The sequence below is a fragment of the Rhynchophorus ferrugineus genome, unplaced genomic scaffold (genome assembly GCF_030347505.1).
Source record: "Rhynchophorus ferrugineus isolate W39M unplaced genomic scaffold, kcgeb_rfMv2 rfM10, whole genome shotgun sequence".
Classification (NCBI taxonomy): Eukaryota; Metazoa; Arthropoda; class Insecta; order Coleoptera; family Curculionidae; genus Rhynchophorus; species Rhynchophorus ferrugineus.
This window is the reverse complement of record NW_027472589.1, coordinates 16,812,886-16,834,264: the sequence shown is the minus strand read 5'-3', so window position 1 is coordinate 16,834,264 and position 21,379 is coordinate 16,812,886. Positions and strand designations below refer to the sequence as shown.

General features: G+C 32.7%; 1 protein-coding gene across 1 annotated transcript; it reads left to right on the top strand.

Annotated features, from left to right (window-relative positions):
• The first annotated feature begins 98 nt into the window (after positions 1-98).
• On the top strand, positions 99-20,977 carry LOC143203432 (alanine aminotransferase 1). Its single transcript, XM_076415562.1, has 4 exons — positions 99-760; positions 17,632-17,941; positions 17,994-18,676; positions 20,369-20,977. The coding sequence occupies exons 1-4, from the start codon at positions 458-460 to the stop codon at positions 20,696-20,698; spliced, it is 1,626 nt and encodes a 541-aa protein (XP_076271677.1). The 5' UTR covers positions 99-457; the 3' UTR covers positions 20,699-20,977.
• The last annotated feature ends 402 nt before the right edge of the window (positions 20,978-21,379 follow it).

The window sequence follows — 21,379 nt, the reverse complement described above, 5'->3', positions numbered from 1 at the left end:
GTCTATAGCGTTGTTGTTGTGATGTTATTGATTTGGCAAGCCGATGCGCGTTCGTCACCACACCTTGGCGCTTTTCGTAGGAGCCAAACAACCTCGGAGGAAAAATAAACCGGGGTTATCAGCCGTAATGCAAGGTGCCGGGTATGTTTCGACTCCGACCAGCTGATCCCGTCCTTTTCTAGTGCGTGCATCGAATGTCTTCAAAGATATTCAAGGCATGCGATTACCGAAACGAAAAAATAATTCTTTAACGATAAACCGGTCGGAACGTTTGCGTTGGCCCATAGTATCGGTTTCGTTCCCCGAGTCGTTTCTCGGGCGTCGAAGTGGCCTGCTATAAACACACACACCAAGGGCCGGGGCACGTCTTTACACAGGATAAAGATTTATTTGTACATATATTTTTCGATATAATCAGCTGTTCAGACCCCCAGCCGTCGGAATCGCACCAATAGCGATGTCGTTTCGCGCCGTGCTATCTAGACCGGTGAAGTGTCCTGCTGCTGCTGCAATCATGGGCGGTAGGCGCAACCTCGTGTCAGTCAGTTACGTAAAGACGGTGAGCGATTTCCTGCTGTTTACCGCGCGGCCAGCTCCTCGCAATAGCAAGTTCGTCGGCGCGTCAGCTCGCAGGACCATGAGTTCGTACCAACCATGTCTGTCGATGGACACGCTGAATCCGCACATCAAGGTGCTGGAGTACGCTGTCAGGGGACCCTTGGTGATCAGGGCAGGGGAGATCGAGAAGGACCTGGAGAAGGTAGGTCGCTGTCGATCGATCGATTCGTATAATCTAGGCCAGGTGGTTCTGTTTAAATTCGCCGATGCATTTAACCAAATATCTGTTGCTTTTATTTGTTTATTTATTTTGCGAGCTTCGTTCAATGTTTACATTGTTTTTGTTAAGTACGTTAAACGATACGGCGTTAATCTCCCGAAAAATTATTGTTTTGTTTCGTCTGAATACACGTATTGTTTTGATTGTTGGGTTTTCTTTTAGATAAGAGCTATAATTATTTTGTTCAATCGGTAATTTGCATCTCGTTATAAAAACAACTTTTTCTCTCGCATGGAAATTAAACAAGTGATGCAATTGTAGTTTTTTTAACATGTGTCCTTAAAATATGTTTAGTTAAGATGTTTTGTGTACCCATTAAGGTCTTAATTAAAATACCCATAAGTTTTTTTCTATTTTTAAGTAATTTTTGTTCTATAATGTTATAATTATCTATTTCTAACACCAGTAAAAGATCTTGAATTATTGAAGTAAATAATTAATATCATAAAATAACCATTTTTATATTAATAGGAATTTCAAAAAACAGAGTTTTTTCCATTCAATTGGAAAAAATAGGCGAAACTATTTTTTCACACATCGGTTTTATTTGTTTGCATCTTTAACAATGTTATATAATACTTTTGGCTATCTAAACGTAAACACGATACAAACACTGTACATATATTTAAATCTGACTTTTCTCCGTTCTCGGTAACAACGTTTCGATGTTATTTTTCCAAAGCCTGCTTTGATTTATTCGTCGGGATTTGGAACGTGATGTTAAAAGGTTTTAATCGAGATCGGTCTTTGACTTTTACTTTCTGATTTCGCTGTTGTACCCCTACCCACTTAAAAACAAAGAAAAGACTGCAAATTGCGGTTGTTATTTCGGTGTATTACAAAACCGTTTATTTTGTTGGCCACCATTAAAACAATTTACGACTTGATACTTAAGATTATTTGAGCAATTTTGGCAATTTTCTAATACGCACACAATTTATTTATTAGGTCGAAACAGATGTGGTATTTTTTGGTTCTATGACCTATCTCAATTTTATTTCGGTGCTTCCATCTTCCTTTAATGGTCCCATAACCTTGTTTTTTATTTTCTCCTTTTATGCCCCTATAAAGTTTTTATACAATAAAACGAAAAGAACTTAAAACTAAGAGGAAAATATTTATTGTTGGCATTTGTTTATTAATACGTATTCTGATTATCATATATATATGTGTATTGGTTTTTTTTTGGTTCTGTGTAATAATTAATTATATATAAGCGCCTTCGCCGTTTTAAAATAATAACCTCACTTTTTATAATTTATATACGCCCTTATAAACTTCTTATATACCAACATACCATTAAAATGGCCTGAATTATTAATAGTTTCGGGTTATGCAGAGAAAGTTTATTGACTATACGGTACTATATTCACATAAAATATGAAGTTAGATCCTGACAGCATTATTACAGTGCAAAATTCAATAAGACCATTTCGCGGCGTCATACTTGGCCATGGTCGTTTCAGCAATCGATAATAGGTCACGAACATGCATTTCTTCGAAAGATTATAATGGTGGAAAACGATATTAAAATATGCAAATCATAATATAAGAACATTATATAAGACTGTGAAATAATTTTATGGGATTTGTCTTTTTAAATTATGAAAAGGCATTTTTATGAATTTAACTATTGTGTTAATATTTTCTCGTTTTACACGCAGTGCTTGAACTCTAGGTGGTGGTTTCATAAGTTCAAACATCTCAAACTACAGAATATCCACCTAATACAGAGCAGAATGTACTAGATTATTTAATTAGTTCTAGTCACTGTGATGGTTTCTCAAAAAGCGCGCAAAATATCCATCTGCCGTTACTACCTCCTGGTTTGATGGCCATCGTTTTTCGGGAAAGAATGAGATAAGCCAGAAATCAAACGGATGTAAATCTGACGGAAAAACTGGACATTGAATCAAATGGTCCAAAAGATTACAAATAATAAAACAGGTTATAATAATGTTTTTAGGGTTTTAATATCAAGATTATTATTTGCACCTCAAAGTTCGATACTTCTCTTCTTTACTACGATACTCTCAATATTATAGAAAAATATCAATATTTTTTGCACGTAAAGTAGAGTACTTTCAGTTCTTCTATTATTTGCAAAAAAACATGAAGAATGTGATATGTTGATATGATAGAATATGTTGGTTTCAGATAGTCAATACACAATTATACGTAAAAAAGAGTTTTTTTATTTTAGATTTATATATTTTTCTTGCTATATCATATATAATTTTTAAACGGTTAAAACCCGTTTTTTTTTATTTGCTACTTGTGTATCTTTTGGTAATAGCAGGCGACAATTCCGGGAGTTACACACTAAGGTTTTTCTTTTTAAAATTTCGAATTACTGTATGTCGGTGATTTCGCCATTTTTGATGAGAATAAAATTATATTAAGTGTACGAATAAATCACCCAAATGTATATCTCGTTCAACCAAACAAATGTAAAATTGTTTGATGCAAAACGTCATATATAATTGACATATAACATTATAAGTTGGACATCTGCCAACAACATAACCTTTAAATATTAGCGATTTTATATTTGTATATTTCTATTTATCTCCTAATTGAGTCGACCAAATGTCATTATTTTTCATATTCAATGGATTTTGAATGTTTGAGAACTGCAATTTTACTTTTTTTGAGAACTTCAACATTTTTGGTTTAAAATAATGGCATTCTTTGTCAATTCTATTAAAAGTTCAGTACTATAGCCCGTTCAATAAAACAGCCAATGCACATTATAGATAACTTGGAGTATTGTACCAATTTCAGTTCGTTAAAACGTAAACTTCGTTAAAAAAAACTCAGAGCAAAGTTTCCTTCTCATTATATCCTAGTTAAAAAGAAATAGAATATTGTCTGATGCGTCGAAATTTGTAACACAATCTATAAAATTCATTTTGGGTGGGTACCGGTGGCTTATGTTGCCAAATATTTGTAAAATTCTTCAAAATGCTTTTACCTAAAAGTCTGAAGTATGATTTTGCTGACGTCATAATTTTAATGACATACGTTAACTGTTTCATTGGACGGGCTATATTATTCATCATAAATTTCGAGTTCCTAGACCATTTCGAGATCCATCGCAGAACATTTCTTTGGCACTTCGCTTAAAAAGTGATTCTAGTTTGTAACTATATATTGTATATATAGTTACAAACTAGACTGTATATAACTGTATATAACTATATTATTGTAACTGAGAATGTTTTAAAATTACTCATTATTTGCACTCCATATTTTAAAATAAAGTGAAAAAGAAAAATATCAAGCCACAGAACTAATATAATTTTATCTAAACGTTAAAAATATTGTACACAAGTATTGTACAATAAAAGCATGAGATACAAATAGAATAGTTCTAATATTTATAGACAAAATAGTTCACCCAGATTCTCCAATGATGTAAATCAAAACTCTTTCAACTAGTAACATAAAAATATAGATAGGCAATTATATATGAATCAATTTGAAGCAAGACAATTTTATGTCAGCTGTGACAGAATAAAATGACAGTGACAAGTAATCTGACAATATCTAAACAAAAAGGATTAATTTTACGAATGATATAAAAATCAAAATAACAACTTTGTCATAAATGATAAAGATAAGTGATTTTTTTAATGAAAAGTGTTTATTAGATTAGGCGTTGGAAGAAAAATCCATAAGTACTTGGATAAGACGATAATAACGTTATCATTACGAACTATCCATAAACGCTTTTAAAGTTTTCGGTTGTTTACGAAAATCGAGGCCAAACATCCATGACGTATACTGTTTCATATGTGAGGAAACTCTCGGCGATATTTATGGTTGATTGGGAAGTAGCCGAACGGAGATAGATACACAGTGCGTCATTTCGCATATGGCTGTGTTGAGTAACTCTATTTAACTTTATATTTATATACGTTGTTATCATTGGTGACTTCTGTGTTATTTATTACATGCTAAGTATATGTAAAAAATATTATGTTAATTCACAGAGTTAAATGTAATTACAATGTCAATATAATCTTTTCGAGAAAAATATTTTTTCATGCCAGTGTCATTGCAGACAACTTTGTTATTGCAAGAATATAGTTTTGTTTAAACTTATATTCAATTGTTTTAACCTATTTTACCATATTGCGTTTTTTTTAATTTCATCTTAACTTCAATTTTTCTGTATAACAAACAGGTAATTTTGTATTTAAATAATTCTGACCTGTATTTCTACATTGCCATTTTATTTCAATTGCTTTTTTACTAATATTCTAATAATATTTATAGTTTTATCGTTTTATATATTAGATTATGTATTGCAATCATGCTATATATTTTATGCCAAATTTACCACAATGTTAATTTAAATCCTTAAATTTGCAACGTTGCCAGTTCTTTGAAATCATACGTACCTTTGAAGAATATAATATATATAGAATAAATTATCTTGAATTCACAAATTAACCTAATATATCTATTGAGACTCAAATTAAAAAAATTGTTGGTACATTTTTCGTCTATAATATAAATAATGTATTATATAATAATAAGTATATAATTTTGAAAAGGAAAAAGATTAAATAAAACAGTATGTAATTATTTGTCAATATATAAACATTACAATAACAATTTAATGTTATAATTCTTGCAAATTATTCGTATACTTGAAGAGTATGATATATATTCTCTCACAAATTAATATAAAATCTCACTTGAAACTCAAGTTGAAATTTTACTAAGTTTACTGTCTATTATTTTATTATTTTAATATATGTGTATATAATATGTATTTATATATGTATTTTAATGTATGTTCGCCGATCGATTTCTCGGTCAATTATGGACCAATTTTAAAAATTCAGGATGTGATGGGATAGGGGGGAAATCGAGGGAAACAATCAAATTTCAAAGGCACGTACAAAGTTTTCACATATCTTTTTACCTGAAATAATCAGATATTTGTGTATAATGGTATTGTTCAGCAATGTGATATAATGATGTGACGGAAAATCGGAAGTAGTTCATTACAAAAGCCATTCAGTTTGCTTTTTAAGTACTAGCTATTAGGGATGCAGAAAAAATATCGATATTTTTTTGGCCGAAATTTTTCGATGTTTTTTCAAAATAAATATATCACCGATATCGATATTTTTTATACTTCAAAAGATATATCGATATTTGTTTTTCTCTGATATATATGGATATTTTTTTTCTATGGCCAAAACCCTACTAGCCATATCATATGAGAAGCCGTAGAAATATGACTGACAATTGCTTCTATGGTGTAATGGTTGGAGCGTTTAGACACGCGGAGGTCGCGGATTCGATTCCTGGCGGGGCAACAACTTTTTGTTTTGTTCTAGTTTGGTTAAAACATTTGTCAACACGATTATTATGTACATATTTTATTGTAAAACGTTTTTTTTTGTGTTAAAAATCTAAGTTTAATTATTTTTTAATCCTTAGTGAGTTCTTTATTTATTTTTTGAAGTCGGTTCAATTTTTTTGTTAATAATATTTTATATGTTTTGTATCCAATATAGCATCCACGGGAATGTTGGATCATGTTTTTATCTGATTTTAACAACTTTTACCTCTCACCCTTTTATACATTGTTATGAATTCCTGATCGATTACAATCAAATTTGGATTACATATATTTGCTTGTTTGTCGCTAAATTTGTTTTATATATTGAAAGCCACTTTGAGTGTGCAGTGCTTAATGTTATGCATTACTTTATTTAGTATCATGTATCAAAAACAGGAATCTTATCACAATTAATTGAAAAGGTATTTCAAAACGAAGTGGCACAGCTTGATTTAGACTTTAGTCAGTTCGATAATGGCTTCGAGTGGTGATTAGGAGGTCATATGTCGAAAATCGGATTTTAACTATCGTCGTTTTCGTGCTCGCATCGGCATAGTTACTCGAAATATTAAAACAGTTAAAAATACGTGACGTATATTTAATTATCAATTTATTTTTATATCAGACATACGTTTTTAATCCCTGTATCACTGCCATAAAGTCGAAACTGGAATATGGATAAGATTAGCAAGGTGTATAAGAATATCAACAAGAACAATATTCTTAAGTAAACGTGTCAAATAATATTTATTCGTTGGCAGTAGCGGTACAGATAGGCAGATGCGTCTAGATTATATGCAATACTATTGTCAGATTATAAAATAAAGAAATCGCTTCATAATGTTGTTAATTAATTAAAGATTACATTATAATTGTATTTTAATATAGTTCATCGCTGTTTTTTAATGTTAGTGAAAATTGTTTTCCAGTGACACAAAACGCTAATCACTATCTCAAGCCTGCCAATTAAAATGTTCAGTATATCATAAACAATAACTCTATTTTCTGTATTCAAAGTTTTGGTTCGACGTGTTAAAAGTGGAGGTTTTAACACCGAAGACGAACCGAGCGTACTACTTCACCCGCCGTATTCTCCAGACCTTGCCCCTTCTGATTACTATTTGTTCCGGGATATGAGTCGTAACCTGTTTAAGCAGCACATCGCTTCTTATGTAGATACCAAGAGTGGATCGATTCGTGAATAGCCTCAAAAATCGTTCTCTCAAAATTGCATTCATAAATTGCCTGAAAGATGGAGAAAAGTAGCAGCGATCGATGGGCAATACTTTGAATAAAATACATTGTACCGATTTTTCACAATAAAGTTTCAAATTACAAAAAAATATTTCCTTTAAAACTAATTTATAGGCCTTAATAGTTAACCAATCAAACTTCGAAAACTAGTTGATTAACTAAATAACTATAAATAATAATAAATTATATTAGGGAATAAATTAGGGAAATAAATTATATTCACTTTATATGTCAATCAACACTATTTATTAATAGTAGAGTATTAAAATTAGCTAAAAAAAATATATAATATATTTAACTTTTTTTCTCAATTTGTTATTGCCAGTGTTTTTAGAATGTTGTATCAGATTAAATAAGAAAATAAATGATATTATACTGGGGTCATAGAGATATAATAAATTATCTGTTATATTTTTTGATTCAAGGGTAATAAAGTGGATTTATGTGTAACAATATTCATTTAATTGTGTTTTTCAATTATTCCTTAAGATATTCTTCAGCAAAAATAAAAAACAAATTTAGTCTCGATAGCCATGATAAGATTGTTGTAGAAGGTCATATGTCAAAGAATCTTTTTGCGATCGTTTTTCTGTATTTTGGACTCTAGGTTCAATTTTATTAACGCAAACAATACAAATAGCGTAAACTCTTCAAAAACAGTCCAAACTCTAAACGACTGCTCATTCCGAAATTCTAAATTAAGAACTAATTAATGTTTCAGCGTATTTAACGACAAATGTTACTATCCGTTGTCGAAAAATGTCAAACTAATGACGTTACTGTTAAATAAAAACGTTACTTATGGAAATATTTTTTATGAATTTAAAATTATTTTTAATTAACTTTAATCTATTACTTATGAGTTAAGTATTTATCATCGTATCCGATATCTTATAAATTTAAAGAAATTTATCGTTTTTATGTCAATGTCAGTGTCGATATATTTTTAATATACTTTGTTATAAAATGCTTAGACAATGTTAGAGGTATGCAACACATACTGTCTGCGAGCAAAGAAATACAATAAATACACAGTCAATATCTTCTTTTTTGAAATATGCAGCTTTTTAAATGACATGAACAAGCATAACATACCTATAAAATTAAACTACGTAAAACAGTATAAGCAGCTTACTGTTGTTTTAACTTATATAACTTGTTTTTATTTAGTTCGAAACTATATAATTATTTATTATATTATCAACTGCCAAAAAGTACCAAATTATATTTTATAATAATGGAATTATTTGTATAGGCTTATTTTTTTCTATAACGCTTTATGGTTCTTGGCCTAGCACACTGTCTCATTGCATATAACTTGGATAGTTACCAAATCTAAATTTAGTCCAATGTTGCAATCCCTTTATAATTTAGTACTGGATTGATGTCCGTTATAAAGCGAAATAAAACTTGTATTTTCAGGAATTTTAAATTAAGAAATGTCAATCCTTAGTTAAACTTAATTAAACTGGTTATGAACAAAGAATAGTTAAGAATTAGGTAACCTAACCAAAATGAGACTACAGGAAACAAACAAGATGTAGTATGTGACAGTTGAGCGCATGCGCACTTGAAGGAAATAAATAACGTTTCAATCTAACTTGGTTGTGTATGATATTTTCATTGTTTTTGGAAAAATATTCAGTCAAGAAGTAAATGTTAACGAAGTAAATGAGTTATTAGTTAACGAAATTGTTTGTATTATTTTTTATACTATTTCCTTATATATATATATATATATATATATATATATATATATATATATATATATATATATATATATAAATCGTTGTTCGTTAGTCTCGCTAAAACTCGAGAACGACTGGACCGATTTGGATAATTTTGGTCTTGAATTATTTGTGGAAGTCCAGAGAAGGTTTAAACTTTAATTAATTACAATTTACGATGGCGAGGAGAAAGCGACCGAAGAGCTACCTCACGTGCTAACCGCACTGATGACCAGAGAGAGACAGATCAAGAAAATAGTCGTATTGCTATGTCAGAATTGCGTTCTTTAGAGAATGACAATGAAGTAGATAGGCTTAGAATGCAACGAGTTCGTGCACATCAAACACAACAACAACGAGCACGACCTAATGAAATTAAGCGATTCCACAGACACAGTGCTCCTGTGATCCTGGAACTGCATTTCACTATGATGCGGTAATAGATTATTGTACCGACAAATCGGTAACAATTGGGGAAATGACAAAAATTTGTAAATATTGCAAGGCGTTAAAATACAGTGGTGAATCTACTGGATTATGTTGTACTGGAGACAAAGTAAAATTGCCACAATTGGTTCCATCACCAGATCCTTTACGCTTTTTAGTTTATGGGATTGGAAATGAATCTAAGCACTTCTTGGCCAACATTCAGAAGTATAACAGCTGTTTCCAGATGACATCATTTGGCGCTACACATATTATACAGGACAATTTCATGGCCACTTTCCCACAGTTGACCCAAAATTGCATGCAGCAGTTACCAAACACATGATACATGAACCTTGCGGAGTTTTCAACTACAATTCACCCTGTATGTTTGACGGCAAGTATTCCAAGGGATACCCAAGAGACCTGATTGTTGGAATCATAACTGGAAATGATGGATACCCATTATCGTCGGCGATCAGTGGCGGACAATGGGCGATCGGTAGTTGTGAAGGTAAGAGGACAAAATGTTGATGTAGACAATCGTTGGATCGTGCCATACTCGTCAAATTTATCCAAAGCTTTTGAGACTCACATCAATGTGGGATATTGTAAATATGTGAAGTCGAGTACATATGTAAATATGTTAACAAAGGTGCAAATGACGAAATATCACAGTACCAGATGGGTCGCTATGTAAATAGTAACGAAGCGATTTGGCGTATCTTTTCATTTGCGATCCATAAAAGACATCCTACGGTAGTCCATTTGGCAGTCGATTTAAAAAATGGTCAGGAGGAAAAAAGTCGAGGATCTCAGTAGGACCATTCAGAATTTTCTTCGGGGACAGTTGGTTTCCTTCCAATCAGTCGACACCGTTATGAACCAGGACGACGTAGTCAACTATCCCACGGAGTTTTTAAAATCACTGGAATTGTCTGGATTACCACCTTACAATTGTTGTCATCATGCTGCGTAACATTAATCAACCTCGACTGTGCAATGGAACAAGACTGGCTGTGAAAAAGATAATGAATAACATCATTAAGGCAACAATCATAAAGGGAAAATACAAAGGTGGGGATGTCTTGATCCCTTGTATACCGATAATTCCAACGGATTTACCATTCGATTTTAAACGTTTACAATTTCCAGTACGTCTGGCCTTTGCTATGACCATAAGTAAATCTCAAGGCCAGTCGCTGGAAGTTTGCGGAATCAACTTGGAGTTTCCCTGTTTCGCGCATGGACAATTATACGTCGCGTGTTCGCGCGTCGGAAAACCGTCATCTTTGTTTATTTACGCACCACAAACCAAAACAAAAAATATAGTTTATCAGAAAGCTTTAAATTGATTAACAAACTGTATCATAACTGTGTGTCTGTATATATTTAATTGAAACCTTACAGATAGCCAGTATTTCAGGAAAACTCTGTTTTTTAAGTATGAAATATGTGTGCTTAATCGAAAATAATCATAAAAATGCATTTTTTTTATTAATTACGATTATCGACCGAGGCAGTACGGAGACTGCCGGTTTTTTTTATTTTAAAACTCTTAATTAGTACAGTCAAAACATTAACGAAAATCAATATTTTGAGTATGAGTAGAATTTATATCAAATTCTATATTTCAATATCGAATTAACAGCATTGAGTTATTTGTATATATTCATGTAATATTTGAATTACCTTTTCATTTGTTTTTTTTTTTTCACGCCACCTATGTGATATAAACACTGGTATATCTGAATTTTATCTTGAAACTTAATTTTTTATCTTTGTATCTAGTATTTATTCATTTACTTTACACAATTCACGCTTGTATAATATTTGCGACAACTTCATCTACTCCCATACATTCCATATATATTTTTATCAAATATACATGCTAACACATAATGTAATGTATATACAAAACTAGCGACCCGCCCCGGCTTCGCACGGGTGCAATGCTGATACTAAATTAAATACACTACAGAAAAAATATGAACGTTGTATATAAAAACATAGCGGCCCGCTCCGACTTTGCACGGGCATAAAATATATATGCCTATGTCACTTAATGAAAACATGATTAAAATCGATCCAGTATTTTTGGTTCATTCATTACTGCCCTTGGCCTGCACGCATTAAATTTGGAGTAAAACAATTCCTCTTCCCCTATACTTACTATGAAGATTTCCTGCTATCTTTGGAATATCTAAATTCATACAATTTTTATTACATTACACATTTTTAAACGCAAATTTTAAATTTGTAATATCTCCGAAAATATTTGTTTAATTTACATGCTGTAAGGAACCATATTGATCTATATTAATTGCACACTGTATTTAAGGTACTTAATTCGATAAGGATTAATGCCGTATTGCTTAAAATAGCTTCGTAAATAAGCCATTTTCTCACGTAAAAGTAAACAATAAAAATGGTTAATGTGGGTTATCCCTAAAAGATAAACATATACCATCGCGGACTTTTTTGTAGACCTTTTTATGGTGTACAATACTGTAGTATATTAATTTGATCTAACTCGTAGGGTTAGGCAGCGTTTTTGCTAATTGCTAAATAAGCCTAAAAAAATAGGTTAATTTACGACATCACGTTAAAAACCTCTAAAATTAGCAATGTTGCCTTAGTATATTATGCATGTATTATACATATAAACCTTCCTCTTGAATCACTCTATCTATTGAAAAAAACCGCATCAAAATCCGTTGCGTAGTTTTAAAGATTTAAGCGCACATAGGGATATAGGGACAGAAAAGGCGACTTTGTTTTATACTATGTAGTGATTTAACATATCTTAACAAACCCTTAAGTAAAAACCCAATTTATCTCAGCTATTATTTTTTCATTTCTTCTATCCTTTTCAATAAAAAAAATAGTTTTTTTTTTTTTTCCTAAACTCCATTGACCTTTCCAAATCATATATAAACAAAATTCTCCAGGTTCAACCAAAAGAAGGAAAATTTAATGTCCCAAATAACCTACGAGAAAAAATTATAATTAGTGATGACGACATCTGAAGGCAATGAACTTCATAAATCAGTTGCTGAATTAGTATGTAGTTACATGTGGACTGGAAAACCAACTTAGTGGCTGACTGATCTAGGGAAAATCCCAGACTTGTTAGATTTCTTCATAGTTAGAAACATAACATCCAGTTATATAGAAGTTGAAGCAAACTCTGAGGTAAGTTCAGATCACACGCTATTGATTCTGACATTAAGTGAAAATATTGCTGCTTGGATATTGGATAATACTATTAATCAATTAAGAGATCAATTGAAAATTCCCCGGCCTGACACATAGATGGCACTACTAGAATTAAATCCACATGTTTTTTAGTTAGCTCTAGCCCTCAAAAGATGCGTGTATAAATTTGACAGCTGTCGGATCATTAGCTTGTGAATATAGCATTTTGAGTGAAGCAACTTTTGGTATTGTGAAAAAATGGATAAAAAGGAATTTCGCGTGTTGATAAAATATTGCTTTTTGAAAGGAAAAAATACACTTGAAACAAAAACTTGACTTGATGCCGAGTTTCCGGACACTGCCCCAGGAAAATTAACTATCAAGGATTGGAATGCTAAGTTACAGACGTGGTGAAATTAACACCGAAGACGGTGAACGCAGTGGACGCCCACAAAATGATTTTGAATGACCGTAAATTGAAATTGAATGAAATAGCAGACACTCTAAAGATATCAACTAAACGTGCACATCATATCATTCACGAAAGGTCTGTGCAAAGTGGGTGCCGCGCGAGCTCACTTTCGACCAAAAACAACGACGAGTTGATGATTCGAAACAGTATTTGAAGATGATCAAACGTAATAAACTCGATTTTTTGCGTCGATATGTGACAATGGATGAAACATGACCCCATCATTTCACTCTGAAGTCCTATCGACAGTCATCCGAGTGGACTGCACACAGGGACGAACACGATGAACCCGTTCCAAAACAGTCGGCTGACAAGGTTATGGCGTCTGTATTTTGGGATACGCATGGAATAATTTTTATTCACTGCCTTGAAAAAGGAAGGAAAGTCAACACGGACTATTACATAGCGTTATTCGACCGTTTGATGGATGAAATTGCCGAAAAACGGCCGCATTTGAAAAAAAAGAAAGTGCTGCCCAAGTCACCAAGACAATGCACCGTGTCAAACATCCATGAACTGGATTTCGAGTTGCTTCCTCATCCACCGTATTCTCCAGATATGACCCCAAGCAACTATTTCCTGTTCTCAGATGTCAAAAAAATGCTCGCTGGGAAGGCATTTTCGTCGAATGAAAAGGTGATCGACGAAACTGAGTCGTATTCTGAAGCAAAAGACAAATCGTACTGCAAAAATGGTATCGAAAAGTTGGAGGGTCGCTATAATCAATATATCACCCTTGAAGGGAATTATGTTGAATAAAAAACTAATTTTGCCAAAAAAATTTGTTTCACTATGGTATGACTATTTACCTGTTAATAGCTATCTGAGAAATAGGTATAATATATGTCAAAGACTAGCGACTGAACACAGTAATTACTATTTTCAGTTAAATGCAAGGTTCGGCTGTTTTTATCCATTCGTGATATCAGACGAAGATGTACGAATTATTTCCTGTATAAACTGTGAGAGAGGAAAGGACGCAGATAATTGCTTGGATCATTTAATTTTTAATGTGCTTATATTTTCCAACGGTAGTATAAGCGAGACGGAGATGTACATATTCCTTCACGTACTAGCTTTAAAAGACTTAGTATCAATATGAATCATTTCATTTCAATGAATGTAGAATTACTTTTCTTTCTTTTTTGTTCTTTGGATCTGAACCTCATCCTTTTTCGAAGTCGGTTAATAAATGCATTGATGTTTGAAAATAATGGAAGATACTTTGATATATATATTGTATCAAGTTTTCTCAATAAATATCTTTTTAAAGTGAAAAAATTATCAGAATACATATATAGTCTTGGCCTGATTTATTTGGAAAATATACGTCAGAGATTGTGTTGTTTATATTTACTGATCTTTGATTACCCTACACTCATGTCCTATTTTCTTTGTATTATACATTGTTACAACAAATCAAGACTAACAATAACAATAAATGACCTAGAAAACCAAATAAGTTTGCTTGATAGACAAGGCACTCTAGATTTATAGGTCTAGAAGTATTTGTATTCTGTTAACCACATATATTTTACTACAAATTAGTATGGGTTTATTGCTATTAAATTTGCGACTAATTATTTTTCCAGCTGTTATGCAAAAATGATTTTTATCAGCTGTTCCATAACGGCAAATAAAAAAAGCGAAAATAATACCTTACTCATTCCACCTGTCGAGGTCAAACAATCTCGATACTTCCTTAAAAACGAACGAAATATAAATGAGGAAAACATTAACGTTAATCAGTAGTCGCCCTTGACTCGTCCTATTTAAAAATAAACAACACAGAACGCTAATATCATGTCGGCCACGGCTTGGCACACACATGTTCCAATTAGATAACGTTTCGAAGAGTCCCCCGTATGAGCACAACGTCAGTTCATTTGTTTTGGCGAGAATTGGTGGCTTTTTAATAGAGTTTTATTTATTATTAGTACAGTGAGAGTGTATTCTACCAAAAATAAAAATCGATTATCCTGCATTATTATTTCACCATTTTTTCGGAAAGGCCATGACGTCGTCTATCTGGAAAAACAGCTCAAAAGGCACCAAAACATACAAAACTACCCATAGAGATGCCCAGCATGCGCGCAAAAATTTGAATTTGCGACGTTGTCAATTATTGTGTATTATACATTTATTTGAATAATATATATAGAGTATATTATATTGAAATTACAAATTAACCTAAAATGTACCTTCAAAGTCAAAGTGTTAAGTTTTTGCTAAGTTTATTGGTTATCGTTATGAATTGTTAATATCGGATTTTAATTTATAATACTTTTAGATTCATCTGATATGATAACTACCAGGTGTTTCGGAAAGTCATTACCGGGTTTTCTAACAGATGCCGCTAGGCTTAAGTATGCAGTGTTATGATTTGACACATATAGTCTGTTCAAAGTTATTTTGTACATACGTCATCGAAATTTCTGACATCAAAACGTCGCAATGTTGTCGCATCAACTGTGAGTTTTAGTTCAGTTTCAAAATTGTAATTTAAATAAAATAATTGAAAAAAAATATTATCAAATATTATTTATTTTAACATTATAGTTCATCTAAAAACTATAGTTAATTATACAGCCACAATATTTTATACGTTAGAGTTATAACATATTGTTACTATAGTTTTCAAGAATTTTGCATACGTCTGACAACCGGACGACTTTGACGGGCTTATTCGTTTTCGTGTTGGAACTAATCAGACAACATTGTGTCTCTTTTTAATTAGAATTAAATGAGAAGGCAAATATTGTCTGACTCCTCATCAGGACTATCAGTTACTACAATCGTATTTCACTGATAGACATTTTATTGTAAATCAAGGCGATGAACATACCGATTTAAATCCCATATATTCAGGAGTTCCGCAAGGTAGTGTACTGGGTCCAGTACTGTATCTTCTGTATACGGCCGATCTGCCCACCACAAAAATAACTACTGTTGCAGCATATGCAGACGACACAGCAATCTTAGCATCTCATGAAGATCCAAGCACAGCATCAATAAACCTACAAACCCACCTAGAGCAAATACAATTATGGTTGAAGACATGGCGCATTAAAGCCAATGAAATAAAATCCACCCATGTAATCTTTACCCTGCGTAGAAGAACATGTCCATCAGTTCAATATGAAATGAAAAACGAAAACAACTTGGACTCAAATTATATAAAATGTATTGGCCCATCGGGCTCATATCCAAGTTATCATTAGATAACAAGGTATTGCTAGCAAATCTAATATATCAATCATTCAACGGTTCCAAAATAAAGTGTTGCGTGCCATTGTTGATGCTCCATACTATATTTCAAATAAGGTGATACAACGCGATATTCCTCTAGAACCTATAGCGAGTGTAATTCAACGTGTTTGTGTGAAGTACTTCGAAAGAGTGTCAGTGCATCCCAACGTACTCGCTAAGCAGCTAAATATGCGACGTGATAGTGAAGTGCGTAGACTAAAACGTTTAACATCATCTGATCTAATTACTGGACATATATAGACTTTAGAATAAGCTTTAGAATAATACTAAATAATTAAGATAATATTTTATACAGGAGATCGCTTAATGAAATGATTTTCTACATGCCATGTATATCTAATTTAGACATAAGAAATGCGTATTGCCAATCACTCAGATTATGAAATCACAAAGAGTAAAAAAACTTGTCTGATTCTAAAATGAATTTACAAGACCTTGCCCCGACACGCCAAGAAGAAGAAGTTAGAAAATGGCTGGATTAATGATTGGTTTTGCTCAAAAGAAAAACAGTTTTTTTGGAATGGCATCCATAAATTGCCTTAAAGATGGGTAAAACCAAATGGCCAATAGTTTGAATAAATAAATGTTTCCATTTTCTTGCCGGTACACCTGGTATAATAATCATTTTTAAGGAGACAGCTTCTGTTACTTTGAATCCACTTTTAAACTCTTAAAGCAAAGCTAATCGAATAATTGTATTCTTTTAATAATAAAGAAAACGTGGATTACTTTTTCACGTAGTTAATAATACTCTATTAACCTCAGATGTGGTACAACTATTGGACGCTAAAATACAAAATGAAACCGTCGTCTTAATCAGCAGTCCGTAACCATTGTTATAATTGAATATATGACGAAGGCTAATATGTAATAGTTAATAATTAATTCCATAAATGTTTTATCAATTGAATGAGTAAACCGATATATCTGTTTTGCACTAACCACAGAACCACATATCCATATAACGATAAGCTAATATCACTTTATAATTCAATAATAAGTTTTAATATAGTAACCGCTATCTAAACATGAGTAAAATATTAAAGAACAAACTAATCTTATATCGTTTTATTTTATATTACAGGGTGTAAAGAAACCATTCAATGAAGTAATCAAAGCCAACATCGGGGATTGCCATGCTATGGGACAAGTGCCTATCACGTTCATTCGACAAGTGCTCGCTTTGGTCACCTACCCCCCGTTACTGGAAGATTCACGGTTTCCAGATGACGCGAAAGAACGTGCCAGAACCATCTTGAAAGGATGTCGTGGTGGGTCGGTAGGCTCGTACACAGACTCTCCTGGTATCGAAGCGATCCGAAGACACGTAGCGGAATACATTGAACGCCGAGATGGTATCCCCGCCGATTGGCAGAATATCATCATCAGTGCCGGTAAGGTTCGAACTATTTTCCTCCACCATCGACGTTAATCGAGTTTTTGTAGGTGCCAGTGATGCCATCAAGAACGTCCTCAAGTTGATGATATGCACTGTAGATGGTAAAGTACCAGGCGTGATGATCCCTATACCTCAGTATCCTCTGTACTCGGCTTCCTTGGCCGAGTTCGGCATTACCCAAGTGGGTTACTATCTGGACGAGTCCAGGAATTGGGGCTTGGACATCGCCGAACTACAACGATCGATCACCGAGGCGAAGAAGAACTGCAAACCTAGAGCTATAGTAGTCATCAATCCGGGTAATCCCACCGGACAGGTTCTCTCGCGAGATAACATCGAAGAAATCATCAAGTTTGCCTACAAAGAGAAGTTGTTCATACTGGCCGATGAAGTCTACCAAGACAACGTTTACGCGGACGGATCCAAGTTCTATTCGTTCAAAAAGGTTCTGGTCGAGATGGGCGAACCGTACAGCTCCATGGAGCTAGCCAGTTTCATGTCGTGTTCCAAGGGTTATATGGGAGAATGTGGCTTACGTGGTGGGTACGCCGAAGTCATCAACATGTGCCCTCAAGTAAAAGCCATGTACTTGAAAGCTATTAGCGCCATGCTCTGCCCTACCGTGTTGGGACAAGCTTGTTTAGACACCATCGTACACCCACCACAAAAGGGCGAGCCGAGTTACGAATCCTTCCAAAAGGAAAAGGGTGCTGTACTGGACTCTTTGAAGGTAAAAGGTCAAACACTAAATGTAATTTGTTCTCAGAATTTTCAATATTTCAATCCCAGAAGCCAAGAGTATTAGTCATCATTTCTTGAACATTAATTAAATGGTATAAATATTCTAAGAAATATATTTGTATTCAGTCTTTTAAGAGTCTGGCAACTTTGTGAAAACTGACCATAATTTATTTATCAAAGATAACTGGAAAATTTAAGTTCATAGTATTTTTGTGAATTAATAATTTCACGCATAAATGCCAACAAATTTCGAGAAATACTTTTCAGATATTTTCCTGTTGCGGTTTTATTGGTATATTCCCATAATTTTTTCACTTTAAAAGTTTTTATTGAGAAAAATTATATACAAAATATTTTCTACTGCTTTATCCATCTTTCTGAATGGAATTATAGTAAATCCACTTTTTTATCCAGTTACAATATGACACAGAAAATTATTTTTTTCTGACTGGCAAGCAATGAAACCAGGATGTTGAATTGGTTTGAAATGACATTTTCAGTCAATTCTTCCTCCTTTTAGACTTTTCCCATCCCCGTATGTAAACGCCTGTAAACCATTAAATCATCAACTGCTAAGCCGTCCCAAAGTTCTTTGTGAATTTGAGCTGGGCTTACGTCCAATACGTCCTGCAACTCTCTGTCTTCAAATGTTCTGTTCCCTCAGGTCGTTATTTTTCATTAATATCAAAATTACAACTTTAAAATCGATGGGATAAAAACCGACAAAATAAATGTCAAAACCATCAAATTTAACAAGGTTGTTTAACAGCTGTTCACAAATAAATATCATTGATCAGAATACATGCAAGCACCTAATGGTATTGTATTCAAGATAATTACATGCCTTTAACATAAATAAAGTACAATGAAATTGCATAAGTAATTCACTTAGAGTGAAAAGTATCTGCAATGCAATGGAAAAATACTTTAAAAGATTTAAGTGCTCAATTGTGCCCGCACTGGCGATCATAATGCAGATAATACCGAGATAAAATAGGTTTATAATAGCCAGTACTTTTAATGGAATTTTTTCGATGATCCTCACATCACTAACAAACGTTTTGATCAAACTAAAAGCCACCCGAGGGCGCGTAAAGCGGGTTTATTTATTACAGGAGGAAATTAAAAAATAGAATTGAAAATACTATTTACATTACAGAGGCACAGAATCGTCTATTCCGAAAGTTTCAGTTTTCAAACCTCTCAATTTACCTCCTTTGAAAAAAATATAATATTTGTAATTAGGAATTACATCTTGTTTAGGCAATGTTATTCGTCATTTGAATCAATAATCATTTAGTCGCCCTGAAATGCAAAGACATTTTCCTAAAAAATAACACTAATATTATGATTTTGCATTTATAACAACAATATGGCATAACAACTAATGGTCAGATTAATATGTAAAGGGTTTTCTTTTTCCTATCATTTATTAGTAGGCTTTTATTTATTACTACTTTTAAAACTTTGAGACTAAAAATCTCATAAATAATTATTTTACTCAATAACTTGAAGGTGTCTTAAATAACTTCAAATCAAAAGCTCTATTTATTATTTTGATACCTTGAGATATATTTTAATTTACTTGCTGTTAATCTGTTAAATCTTTTGTTAGAACATTTATATTATAAGAATATTTACCTACTTTTATACTAATTTTAACTAATCCTTATTTTATCAGTTGCGCGCAAAGATGGTAGCTGATACTTTCAATTCCATGGAAGGCTTCAGTTGTAACACGGTTCAGGGTGCTATGTACGCCTTCCCCAGAATCACCCTCCCGCCAAAAGCCATCGAGGCGGCTAAATCAAAAGGCCAACAACCCGACGTGTTTTATGCGTTTGAATTGTTGGAGAACACCGGCATCTGCATCGTGCCTGGCTCTGGTTTCGGACAGCAACCCGGCACTTACCACTTCAGGACCACCATTCTACCCCAACCGGATAAACTCAAGAATATGCTGGAGAAATTCGCCGAGTTCCATTCACAGTTCCTCAAGAAGTATTCCTAATTGAGGGGGGTCCGTTTATTTATTTAGATTTGTAACACGATAAGCCTACTACAAATCGGATAAGGATGCGATCGAGACGCGACTAGATGTCTCTCTATTAATGACAAAACATGTTATTTGTAAGGAGACAATAATGATAATAATTAGTATGTTTTTAATGTTTCTTTGTAAGTATACATCAGTTGTTGATATTTCAAAATTCGTTATCGGTTTTTATTTTATATACTGCTAGAATACGATTTACTTGTAATTTATCATATATTACAAACTACCCAACAAGTTTTATTTTATTTTTAATAGTCCCGTTTTATTTATTTTTAGTATCTGTTGATATGAACTTTATCTAACGGTATTATTATGACAATGTATCGATAAAATGCCTTTGTCATAACTGAGAATTAAGAGGCCAGGTCTAAATATGTTTTAAACAACAAATAAGTAAGCAAATATATATTAATATTTTTGTTGAACCGCAACAATTGATCTCAACTATATATATCATGCAAGTTTTCGTACAAAGAATAAAATGATATAATTTATGAAATATTTTTTATTACATCTATTATTTTATTTTTATAATAATCTGTAAAAAAAGTACAAACAAATTAAAGTTTGTGTCTACAAACATATATTGTGTATTGTATTTGTTACATAATACACACATTTAAAAGAATTATTATT